The following is a 13,024-nucleotide window of genomic DNA, read 5'->3' as shown; positions in this document are numbered from 1 at the left end:
AGCGGCAAGAGGATGGAAGGGAATGGTCAGGGGGGGGGGGGGGGGAACACAAGGTCTCGCTCTACGTGGATGACCTGCTTTTGTATGTGTCAGATCCAGCGGCAGGGATGGACGGGATATGCAAATCCTAGGGGAATTTGGTCGGTTTTCGGGCTACAAGTTGAACATGGCAAAAAGCGAGATGTTTGTGGTGCAGGCGAGGGGTCAGGAGAATAGACTGAGGGAGCTACTATTTAGGCTGATTGGGAAAAGTTTTAGGTATTTAGGGATACAAGTGACGAGTGACTAGGGTACGATGCATAAGTTGAACTTGTCTAGGCTGGTGGAGCAAATGAGGAGCGAGTTTCGGAGGTGGGAAGCGCTCCCGCTGTCACTAGCGGAGAGAGTACAGACGGTGAACATGACGATCCTCCCGAGATTCCTATTTATTTTTCCGGCGCCTGTTCGTGGAGGCTGATACGGGAAATGAACCGGGCTGCTGGCCTGCCTTCGTCTGCTTTAAAAGCCAGCGATTTAGCCCAGTGTGCTAAACCAGCCCCTAGTGTGGTACACCAGCCCCTGGTGGGTACGGGGTCGGTTTGGGAGAGGGTGGAGGCTGCTTCGTGCACGGGCACCAGCTTGGCAGCCCTGGTCACGGCTCCACTGCCGCTCCTGCCGGCCAGATACTCCACCAGCTCCCTATAGTGGTGGCGGATCTGCAGATTTGGGGCCAATGGAGGAAGCATGCGGGGGAAGTGGGAGCGTCGGTCTGGTCTCAAAATATATGACAACCACCGTTTTGTTCCGGGGAAGATGCATGATGGATTTCGAGCGTGGCGGAGGGCGGGGTGGGAAGGATGGACTACTTGTTCCTGGAAGGGAGCTTCACGACATGAGGGAGCTGGAGGAGAAGTTTGGGCTGGCAAGGGGGAATGACTTTCGGTACTTGCAGGTGCAGGATTCCATACGTAGACATGTCCCGTCCATTCCATGCCTTCCACCAAGGGGGATCCAGGACAGGGTAGTTTCCAGGGGTGAGGTAGGAAAGGGGAGAGTCTCGGATATTTATAAAGAGCTTATGGGAGTGGAGGACACAGGGACCAAGGAACTGAAACTAAAGTGGGAGGAGGAGCTTGGTGCGGAGTTGGAGGAAGGCGTATTGGCAGATGCTCTGAGGAGGGTAAATGCAACCGCAACATGTGACAGGCTCAGCCTGATTCAGTTCATGGTAGTTCACCGGGCCCACATGACGGTGGCCCAGATGAGCAAATTCTTTGGGCTGGAGGACAAGTGTGCTAGATGTGGGGGAGAACCAGCGAACCATGTCCACATTTCTGGGCGTATCCAAACCTCAGGGGATACTGGCAGGGATTTGTGGACATCATATCCCGGGTACTGAGAAAAGGGTAGCGATGAGTCCAGAGGTGACGATTTTTTGGGGTGTCGGAAGACCCGGGAGTCCAGGAGGGGATAGAGGCCGACGTTGTGGCCTTTGCTTCCATGATAGCCCGGCGCCGAATACTGTTGGCCTGGAGGGACTCAAAGCCCCCAAAGACCAAAGTATGGCTGTCAGACATGGCAAGCTTTCGCGGCTTGGAAAAAAATCAAGTTTGCCTTACGAGGATCACTATCGGGGTTTGCCCGGAGGTGGCAACCATTCATCGACTTCTTTGCGGGAAACTAATCGTCAGCGGGGCGGGGGGGGGGGGGGGGGGTAGAATAGTGTAGAGTAGGGGGGAACACTAGGCGGGTCTATTTGCGAGAGTGGTACCGTTATTTGCACTATGTTATTTGTAATTGGTATCTACACACTAATGTATATTGTTACTATTTACAATGCCAAAAAATACCTCAATAAAATTGTCTGTAAAAAAAAAGAAACTGGAATTGTTGCTCTATCTCCTCAACAATCCCAATTAGCCCCAATGGGGACAATGGGCAGCAGGAGCCGCCACTGGGAATGCGCCGCAACCATCCGTCCCAGCACCCCCTGCGAGGCGGCGGCCATCTTGCGTTGCCAGGGCAGATGGCGTCATGTGAATCAGTTGACCGCGCGCTGCCTTCTGGAGAAAGACATGCGCAGCTCTATCTGAACAGCTCCATGTTTTAAAGTATTATTACTCACTTCGTCTTCCGTCAGACTCTCGCTTCCCTCTCGGTTCCGAAGCGCCAAATCTTTTTTTTATTTTGTGATTTATTTTTTGTAATCGGCCGCTCACGTCGAACGTCACAGCAATATGGCTGCCGCTCGGCCCTGGCAAGTTCCGGATGTTGCCGCCAAACAGTAGCGGTCGGTGCCGGGAGCGGACAAGAGGTGACACTGGGATGAGCAGCAGCGGCCTCTGGCGGCCGGGAGGGGGAACAGCAGCTGGTGAACAGTGAGGGTTGTTTGGGGGGGGCTGAGTCTGTCTGTGTGTCGGTCTGTGGCACATTCTGCAGCACAGACTGTGTTTCAGTATGAGGCCCACACCCAGCTGCTCTCCCGTGGGTGGAGGCACAGTCCCAGCTGATCAGCCGTGGGGCGGTGGAGGCACACACCCAGCTGATCAGCCGTGGGGGGAGGCACACACACAACTGATCGGCCATGGGGAGCGTGACACACCCAGCTGATCGACCATGGGGAGGGGCACACAGACCTGCTGCCGGGAGGGGGTGGGGGGGGGGCAGGCAAACGGACACAGCTGGCCGGCCGTGGGGATATTAACACACACCCAGCTGATCATCATGGGACGAGGCACACAGACCAGCTGCTGGGAGGGGGGGGGGGGGCAGGCAAACGGAACCAGCTGATCGGCCAGGGGGGAAATCACACACACCCAGCTGTCGGCCATTGGCGGAATCACTGATACCCAAATGATTGTCCATAGGGGAATGACAGAGATCCAGCAGATCGGCCATGGGTTAATCAAAAACCAGCTGATTGGCAATACAAATATGTCATGCTCGTGAGCTTGCTGCGAAGCAGATCGACATGTTGAATCTCAGCAGTTTTGGCGCAAAGGCACAGAATGTGGCAGACGCCAGTAGTCTGGGATCATGTCGCAAGGGTGGCATGGGTGGGGAAGTGAATATGGGTACAGCACTCATTGGAATGGTCAGTGAGGACTTGATGGGCCTAATAGCCTCCTCCTACACAGTCAGGATTCTATGATTCAAAGAGGAAAGATGAGATCTGTCAGGTTGTTTTTCTGAGGGTGGAGGAGGTTGAGGGCTGACCTTAGTGAAGTGTCTAAACTTCAGAGGAGGCCAAGATAGGGTAGGGGGGAAAGGCTTGTTTCCCCGAGCAGAGAGAGGTCAGTTACTTTGGGTTGAGCGAGGGGGTGAGGGGGGTATGAAAGGCCATTTGTGGAAGGATTAAAGGGAACATTAAGATGAGGTTTTTCACTCAGACGGTGTGATCAGTGTTGCAATTCGCTGCCTAAATTAGTGGGTGAGGCAGGAACCCCCTGGGCTATGTCAAAGTGAGTCAGAAACAGACCCCATTGGGGGGGAATCACAGACCCAGCTGATCGGTCGTGAGGGCAGGCGCACGCACACACCTGTTCGTCCTTGGGAGAGGCACACACCTAGCTGATCGGTCATGGGGGCAGGTACACTCACCCAGCTGATCGACCTTGATGGGGGGGGGAGTCAGACACACACAGATGATCGGCATGGGGAATCACACACACACAGCTGATCGGCCATGGGGGAATCACACAAACCCAGTAGATCGGAATGGAGGAATCACTGAAATCTAGCTGATCGACCCTGGGGGAATCACAAAGACGCAGCTGATCCACCATGGGTGAATCAGAGACCCAGCTGATCGGCCATGGGGGAATCACAGAGACCCAGCTGATCGGCCATGGAGGATTCACAGAGACGCAGCTGATCCGCCATAGGGAATCACAGAGATCCCGCTGATTGCCCATTCAAATATGTCACGCTTGTGACCTGGCTGCAAAGCAGCTCGGCACGTTGAATCTCCGCAGTTTTGGCGCAAAGACAGGGCAGGTGACAGACCCCATTAGTGCGGTGACGCACCTGAATAAGAAACGTGCTTCCAGTGCAGGCGGCCAATTTGAACGGCTGACCCGATTTTCCATTTTGTGTTCGCGATGTACAAAATGGCATATTGCACGGCAATGCCGCGCTGATGGAAAAACTTGTGCCATCTATAATGGCAGACTGTTATATTTGCAGCCCAATGTTATATAAAAAACAGGCCTGAACAACGTGCAGCATTCTCGGAAAAAGTTTCTTGGTAGACGTGACCTCCAACAAAGACAATGAGACTCAAGGTGTATCAAACAGAAGTATGTTTGTACCAATCTGCAGCAATGTTGACTGGAAGGCAGATAATTAAACGGTTAAATGGACGATGCCATTTGAAATAAACAGCACCAATTTTTTTTTTAAAATTTAGAGCACTGAATTCTTTTTTCCAATTAAGTGGGCATTTTAGCATGTTCATTCCACCGATCTTGCTCGTGTTTGGGTTGCGGGGGCGAAACCCACGCAGACACGGGGAGAATGTCCAAACTCCACACCGACAGTGACCCAAAGCCGGAATCAAACCTGGGACCTCGGTGCCGTGAGACTGCAGTAGTACCACTGCCCATCCGTGCTGCCCCAAATGGCATAATAATAACAGTCAAGCTTGACACTGGTGCATGGGCATGGGCCAAAGTCATCAACCTTTCTGATACAAAAACGGTAGTACCTTTCTAAACACGCTACTGAAATTCTGGAGGATATTCTACTTGCAGACACGAAAATGGATCTAGGGCCACGATTTAGCATTCCGCCATATCATCCCTTGGTCAGTGTGATTGTCTCCCTTCAAAAACCTCCTCCAAGAAAAGTTGAGTTGAGGGAACAATTGAGCTGTGCCCCAGTCCCTCGCGTTATTAGTCAACCCGTAGGGTATCTGGAAGCTTGCATTAAGACCAATACCCACCGAAACGAAGCCCGACCTTCACCCTGCACAAAGAGACAGACAATGTTATGCCCTCCCACCACCCACCACAGTCGAACAGTTCGGCGTACATTGCTTGATCGGTGGTCTAAATCCTGGACTGAATTTACTGAGAAAAGTGGAGCATGAACTTTTGTAAAGGTGTCATTTGGAAAACGTGGACTGGATTTCAAAACGCAAACCGCCAAGGGAAAGCAATATTATGACAGAAGATCTGAAAGTGTGTTTTTAGAGTGCAGTGTGGAAGCTTTCAAAAGACAATCATCTGGGTGGATTTTGAGGTGAAGATAAATGGAATTCAGAGAGGAGTGTCTATTTATCCACAGTCATCTTGTATCTTTAAAATGGCCTTTGTGTTCTTGGACGATTGTAGACTAAGATATACTTCACCAACTGTGTTAATCCTAAAACCTCTGCTTAACTGTTAGGATAAGGAGGAGATAAAACAAATTGTATTATAATCGAATTTATTCATATTTAATAAATGTTTGTTTTTCATGTTGTTGAAGCTAACCAGCAGTCCTGTGACTCTGTCCCCCCGGGTTTTAAAAAATAAATTAAAGTTACAGTTCTTTGAGGCAGGGCTCCATTTGGAATTTTCCCCACCAGTTATAACACTAACTGTCGTACAAATATATATATATATATATATATATAAACCGTATCTCTGAAAGTTTCAAACACTTCCTCTGTTTTTTACAGTCTTCCGTAAATTTTCATTCATGTTGCTATTGTATATTTATGAACTTCAATTTAAAGAAGAAGTATATCATGTTGTAATTTGTCACACTTCTTTTGGAAGCAAAAATCAAGCCCTGCGACTCTGTCCCACCGCTATTCTAATTGAACAAAAAAGTTTGTTCAAGTTGATCAAATGTGAGTTTCTTTTGACAAAGCACTCATGACACTCATTTATTAGCCCATGCTTTTCATATTCCAATGATTTTAGTTTTATTTCCTCGATGTTTGAATAGATTTCTGTTCACAAACGTTGACCCAACTGTGAAGGTAGTCGGATTGATCCCTCGTTGACAGGTACAGTCGACCACTGAATTCTGTTGTACGGGCATACGGAATATACAATACTCCATCACAATGGCAGCATACCGGAATCAAAGATGTGTGGCAGACGGTCCCGAAATTTAGTCATTAATCTAAACTGCACACGAACCAGAATAGATAACTATTCCAACTTGAGAACTAGCATCCTTGTAAGTACCTAATCTTAACCTAACCAATATTGTTGCAGTCCCTTCTGTTCCTGTTGTGGCAAGGTGTTCTTCTGCCATGCGAATAGGTGCAAGGTACCCAACGAACAACTCAGTAATGACCTCTGCTTCAGGAAGCTCCACTCTCTCTCCCTTTGAAGATCATTTGTCCTATGTCAGTGCTTATTAATGACTTTGATTCTGTTATATGTGAGCCACATACCCAACCCAATGCTCTCTTCATATCCCAATATTTACATTTCACAGATCATGTCAGCACATCTAACTGCAAATTAATATGAGTATGCCTGAAGTCATCTCATCGAATTAACGCAATCATCTTTTCAATTGGATATTTCACTCCATTCTTCACCTCATCTCTGAATTTTCTCTGAGTAACTGCATAGATGAAAGTGTTCGTGCAGCAACTCAGAAGCTGCAGCATGAATCCTATTTCAGATACAAACGTGGGAAGATAAACTGGAACACCCAAATAATCCAAGCGTCTCAATATAGAACATACCATGAACACTACCCATAACACCATGAAATTCCCCGATATAACAAATAGTAAAATCATGGATTTCCTTCTGTTGGTCATCTCTGGGTCAGGTGGACTCTCTGCATTGCTGCGACACTGGAGTCTCCTGCGGGCCCTGTTGGCCACTAAAATGCTCCTGACCGTCAGGGCATTGAACAGTAGAATCAATAGAAATGGTATAAAGGGCGTTAAAATGTAATGCAGAAATTCAAAGACGGCCCAGCCCAATGAGCGGCTTACCATAGTTACTACAAGACAAAACCATGGACTGTTCGTCAGCCAATATCGAGTTGTATACAGAAAATACCAGGAAATATTCTTCAAACAGCTCACTGTAGTCACTGTTCCGATGACAATAATGGCTGTTTTCTCTGTGCAATATTTAGCTCTTAACTTTGGAGTACAAATAGCTATAAAGCGATCAAATGTGAAAGTAACAGTAAACCATACCGAACAGTCAGTCACAGCATAAAGCAGAACAGCATGGCTGTTACACAAGCGAAGCGAGCGCACAAAGCCAAATTGTTCACGAAAGATAATAGGAATTTGCCTTAGTATCAGATCGAAAATAATGACCAGTAGATCTGACGCTGCCATGGCTACCAGATAGCGAGTGACACATTTGGAGAGACCACACTTTCCACGAGAAAGGATTGCGATTGTCACCACATTAACTGCAAGAGTAAATGACAGAATTATTCAACAGACATTCCTGGAATATCGGAAGTATTGTATTGCCACTGAAACAGTGGGGTAGTCTGTAAAGTATGAACATGAATGTTCCTCATGATAAACACACGTTTTCACAGAATCCCTACAGTGCAGAAGGAGGCCAGGCAGCCAATCGAGTCTGCACCGATACTTTGAAAGAGCAGCCCAGCCAGACCCAATCCCCACCGTACCGCGTAAAGTCGGGGCAACCAAAACTGCACAACTTGGACTGTCAGCGGAAACCGGAGCACGTGGAGGAAACCTACGCACACATGGGGAGAACGTGCAGACTCCACACAGGCAATCGCCCGATGACAGAATCGAACCTCGGTCTCTGGCACTGTGAGGCAGCAGTGCTAACCACTGTGTCACCGTGTTGCTCCTGTATGCAACATGGTGGTGAACACTGCATCAACCGATTACATCTAAATGTTTTCCCGGTGATAGTGTGGCCGAGATATCCGCTATGTATTCAGAGTAATCACAAATAGATCTGCAAATAATTGATCCAATCACATAAAATGAAAGTTTAGTCATGGATTTGTAAAGCAAATGATGTAGCGCAATAGGATAGACCGGGCAAAAACATTAAAACCCATATGTTAAAATTGAATAAAGCAGAATGGATACAAAATTGGATAAGGGATAAATACAGAGCTGTGGCGTGTGGATTTTTTCTTGGACTGCAGTGACGTATTTCCCAGCATTTAATTCAGGACAACTGTTCCTCTTATGTACGTTAATGACCTGGATTTGGGGTGCACTACGCAATTCCGTAAGTGACAGGCGACAGGGTCTGGTTTAGCTCACTGGGCTAAATCGCTGGCTTTTAAAGCAGACCAAGCAGGCCAGCAGCACGGTTCGATTCCGTACCAGCCTCCCCAGACTGGCGCCGGAATGTGGCGACTAGGAGCTTTCCACAGTAACTTCACTGAAGCCTACTCGTGACAAAAAGCGATTTTCATTTCTTTTCACATGGGCATTAGAAGTGGAGTAAACAAAAGACGTCCATTAATTGACTTTCAAATGGAGATAGGGTGGATCGTGGATTTGGCAAACATAAAGTAGATACAAACATATATACATAGAAGATAGGAACAGGCGGAGACTTTTTATCCCTTCCAGCCTGCTCCACCATTTATCACGATCATGGCTGATCATCGAACTCAATAGCCTAATCCTGCTTTCTCCCCATAGCCTTTGATCCCATTCTCCCCTAGTGCTATATCCAGACGCCTCTTGAATATATTCAATGTTTCAGCATCAACTACTTCCTGTGGTTGTGAATTCCACAGGTTCACCACTCTTTGGGTGAAGAAATGTCTCCTCATCTCTGTCCGAAATGGTTCACCTTGAAATCTTTGCTTATTCTGGAAAATGGGGGGTTCAGCCCAGAGATTTGTGAACTGAAGCACTTCGTTAGTAATAATGCAATGAAAAGGAAATTATCTGGGACAACTTCAGAGGGAACACAAGAGCAAATGGACAAGAGGTGTACTTGTTTACAACTTTGAAGATGACAGCACATAACAAAATGTTTGAAAAAATTGAAATCCTAAATTGATAAATATAGACAAATGAGAGTGGTGAGCCTGTTGAATTTGTTACCACAGGAAGTAGTTGAGACCAAAACATGGCATGTTTCCAAGAAGCAGTTCGATATAGCACTGGGGGCGAAGTGGATCAAAGGATAGCAGAACAAGATGAAAGGGCAGCACGGTCGCACAAGTGATTAGCACTGTGACTTCACAGCGCCAGGGCCCCAGGTTCGATTCCCTGCTGGGTCTCTCTCCATTGCTGCGACACTGGAGTCTCCTTTGGGCCCTGCTGGCCACTAAAATGCTCCTGACTGTCACGGAATTGAACAGTAGAATCAGTAGCACAGACGCCTGTGTGGAGTCTGCATGTTCTCCCCGTGTCTGCGTGGGATTCCTCCGGGTGCCCCCGTTTCCTCCCACAGTCCAAACACGTGGAGATTAGGTGGATTGTTCATGATAAATTGCCCTTAGTGACCAAAAAATGTTAGGATAGGTTACGAGGATAGTGTGGAGGTGGGAGCTTAAGTGCAGACTCGATGGGCCGAATGGCCTCCTTCGGCTCTATATGATCTATGATTTGGGGAAAAAGTGGGATTAGGCAATTGAGTTGGATGATCTGACCAGCTTGATCACAATGAATGGTGCAGAAGGGCCGAATAGCCTCCTCCTGCTCCTATTTTATACGTTTCAATTCAAAAAACATGCAGTACTGCTCAAGTTCTCGAAACATTTCTTATTTTTCAACTAATTCGGCGGGAGACATTGACCAGTTCAGTACTCCAGAATTTGGAAAGGATGGGAAGGCTTAGGAGAAGGTTCTTCAAGAAAGACTCGAACCATTCTGGAGTAGATATACAGTGGAAGCTGGCGTTGTTGTGCTTGGAGTGGGAAGGTAGTGACATAATGATGAGATTAAAGACAGTGAGTGCGAGCATTTTAAACCAGCTGAAGATAACCAGAGAGTACATTTCTAATATAATTGTCAATAGGAGCAGACGGTCAGGAAGGAAATGCATCTCATTGCTGGAATGTAGATTGCAGGATGCGAAACATTATTCAATTTTAACCTCAAAAAGGGTTGTCGTGCGGACAAACAATGGATAAAGATGAGGAATGAGCAGAGAAATGGGACTGATAGATTCTTCTTCAATTGTGCTGGCTCGCTGGGATTTCTTGTGTACCACTCTTCTATAACTCCATTACTTTATTTCTAATACTCTTACCGTGAGGTGGATCAGTTCTCAATTTAAGCCTCTACATTTTTGCATGGCTCTCATATCACAGGAGATTGCTCCTCTGTCTACCCGAACAAATCCTTTAATCAATGTTCTGACCAAAAACAGATCACCCATCACTGTTTTAATATTCTAAGAATGCAACTTGCATCTATCCAATTGGGTCATGAATTTGCAACATTTAGACCCGGTGTCCTCGGGTGGAATCTGCACTGCAGCTTCCGCAAGGTCAGTATGCACCTTCTGTTGTGCAGTCGCTAAATCTGAATGCATTACTCAAATTGAACTCTGCACTGATGTCTAATTTCAAAGCTCTTTGTTTTACAAACCTTTTTCAGATAAAGGCTGGGGTTGTCTTAAAAGTTCCTCGTTGCTTATATATGCCTCCTTTAAAACAGACATGAGGAGGAATTTCTTCAGCCAGAAGGTGGTGAATCTGTGCAACTCTTTGCCGCAGAAGGTGTGGAGGCCAAATCACCGAGTGTGTTTTAGACAGATAGTTAGGTTCTTGATTAATAAGGGAATCAGGAGTTATGGGAGAAGGCAGGATAATGGGGATGAGATAAGTATCAGCCATTGTTGAATGGCAGGCAAGGATCGATGGGCCGAGTGGCTTATTTCAGCTCCTCTGTCTTATGACTCTTCAATATAGATTGAAATTGATTAAGGCGATCTTATTGCCCTGACATGGGAGACAATAAAACGGAACGGTGATTAATGGGAATAAGGGAGTAGATTATACTTTCTGAATGGAATAGATAACCAAACCCACTGCCTTTGCTCATTCATTGACTATGCTCACATGCTCCGTGTATACTTGTGCAGAGTACGTGAATGCAAAAAGTGGCATCAATCTTTCCAAAAGAATGCTTATACATTAATGCTTCAACTTCTCTCTTCCTGATCCAAATTGTTAAATATTAAATCCCTGTTCATTCTGGATATTCAAATTCACGGAACATCTCATCCATCACTTCTCGATTGTTCGTGGTCGATCAATGAATAAACACAGCTACTTAAATCTTACGGGCAACGAGATATTCACAGATACATACATAAGAACATAAGAACACAAGAACTAGGAGCAGGAGTAGGCCATCTGGCCCCTCGAGCCTGCTCCGCCATTCAATTAGATCATGGCTGATCTTTTGTGGACTCAGCTCCACTTTCCGGCCCGAACACCATAACCCTTAATCCCTTTATTCTTCAAAAAACTATCTATCTTTACCTTAAAAACATGTAATGAAGGAGCCTCAACTGCTTCACTGGGCAAGGAATTCCATAGATTCACAACCCTTTGGGTGAAGAAGTTCCTTCTAAACTCAGTCCTAAATCTACTTCCCCTTATTTTGAGGCTATGCCCCCTAGTTCTGCTGTCACCCGCCAGTGGAAACAACCTGCCCGCATCTATTCTATCTATTCCCTTCATAATTTTAAATGTTTCTATAAGATCCCCCTCATCCTTCTAAATTCCAACGAGTACAGTCCCAGTCTACTCAACCTCTCCTCATAATCCAACCCCTTCAGCTCTGGGATTAACCTAGTGAACCTCCTCTGCACACCCTCCAGTGCCAGTACGTCCTTTCTCAAGTAAGGAGACCAAAACTGAACACAATACTCCAGGTGTGGCCGCACTAACACCTTATACAATTGCAACATAACCTCCCTAGTCTTAAACTCCATCCCTCTAGCAATGAAGGACAAAATTCCATTTGCCTTCTTAATCACCTGTTGCACTTGTAAACCAACCTTCTGTGACTCATGCACTAGCACACCCAAGTCTCTCTGAACAGCGGCATGCTTTAATATTTTATCGTTTAAATAATAATCCCGTTTGCTGTTATTCCTACCAAAATGGATAACCTCACATTTGTCAACATTGTATTCCATCTGCCAGACCCGAGCCCATTCACTTAACCTATCCAAATCCCTCTGCAGACTTCCAGTATCCTCTGCACTTTTCGTTTTACCACTCATCCTAGTGTCATCTGCAAACTTGGACACATTGCCCTTGGTCCCCAACTCCAAATCATCAATGTAAATCATCAATGTACACATGAAGTCTTAGAAATAAAATGTTTTCATATCGAACACTCGAGCTCAATAGATGCAACATGATTCGAGGTTAATATGGAGCTTTAGATTTACCGAAATTGAACAAAATATGAGAATTAATAGAACCCCTTCAGTGCATGGAATCTGCACTGACCCTCTGAAAGGGCACCGTACCTTGGACCATTCCACCGCCCCATTACTGTTACACCACCTAACCTCCATAACTTGGGATATTAAGGGACAATTTCGCATGGCCAATCAACTAAACCTGTGAGAGGACAAAGCACCCCGAGGAAACCCACTCGGACACGAGAGAAAGTGAAAGTTCCAAATAAACAGTCACACAAAGCTGGAATCGACCCCGGGTCCCCTGGTGTTGTGAGGCAGCAGTGCTGATCACCATGCTATCATACTAATAATTGAGTTGATTCTGACGAATGCCATTTCATTTCAAACTGTATCGCACTAGCACCAGGTCGTAACTTACCCGGAACACCGACTGCAGCCAACACAGGGTAGTAAGTCATCTGTGCATCATAAAGTGCCCGTAGAATCTGGAGTTTGACAAAGAAACCAAGACCCATTCTTTCCCCTTAGATGATAATCAATGAGTTGATGATTGCTTTTGATTCTGCAGCAACTATCTGAACAATACTTACGGAAAATGCCTCTTACTTATAGGACAGCATTACCATCCGATCGCAAGATCTTGTCCCTTGCTGACTCGGCTTACTTACAGTCAATGAACAAACATGTGAAGTCAACAACCTTCACTGCAAGAACAATCGAATTCCCAG

At 46.3% G+C, this 13,024-nt stretch overlaps 1 protein-coding gene across 1 annotated transcript; it reads right to left on the bottom strand.

The window, feature by feature from the left end:
• Positions 1 to 6,466: 6,466 nt before the first annotated feature.
• Positions 6,467 to 12,811, bottom strand: LOC119958288 (probable G-protein coupled receptor 139). The gene is made up of 2 exons (XM_038786721.1): positions 12,715 to 12,811; positions 6,467 to 7,362 (listed from the first exon to the last, which is right to left on the bottom strand). The coding sequence occupies exons 1-2, from the start codon at positions 12,809 to 12,811 to the stop codon at positions 6,467 to 6,469; spliced, it is 993 nt and encodes a 330-aa protein (XP_038642649.1).
• Between the last annotated feature and the right edge of the window lie 213 nt (positions 12,812 to 13,024).

The sequence above is a fragment of the Scyliorhinus canicula genome, chromosome 29 (genome assembly GCF_902713615.1).
Source record: "Scyliorhinus canicula chromosome 29, sScyCan1.1, whole genome shotgun sequence".
Classification (NCBI taxonomy): domain Eukaryota; kingdom Metazoa; phylum Chordata; class Chondrichthyes; order Carcharhiniformes; family Scyliorhinidae; genus Scyliorhinus; species Scyliorhinus canicula.
This window is presented reverse-complemented; position numbering and strand designations above follow the sequence as displayed.

Coding starts and splice junctions, on each gene's coding strand:
- LOC119958288 (XM_038786721.1), bottom strand. CDS start 12,811: ATGGGTCTTGGTTTCTTTGTCAAACTCCAGATTCTACGGGCACTTTAT. Junction 7,363..12,714: donor GGCTGCAGTCGGTGTTCCGG/GTAAGTTACGAC, acceptor TTACTCTTGCAG/TTAATGTGGTGACAATCGCA.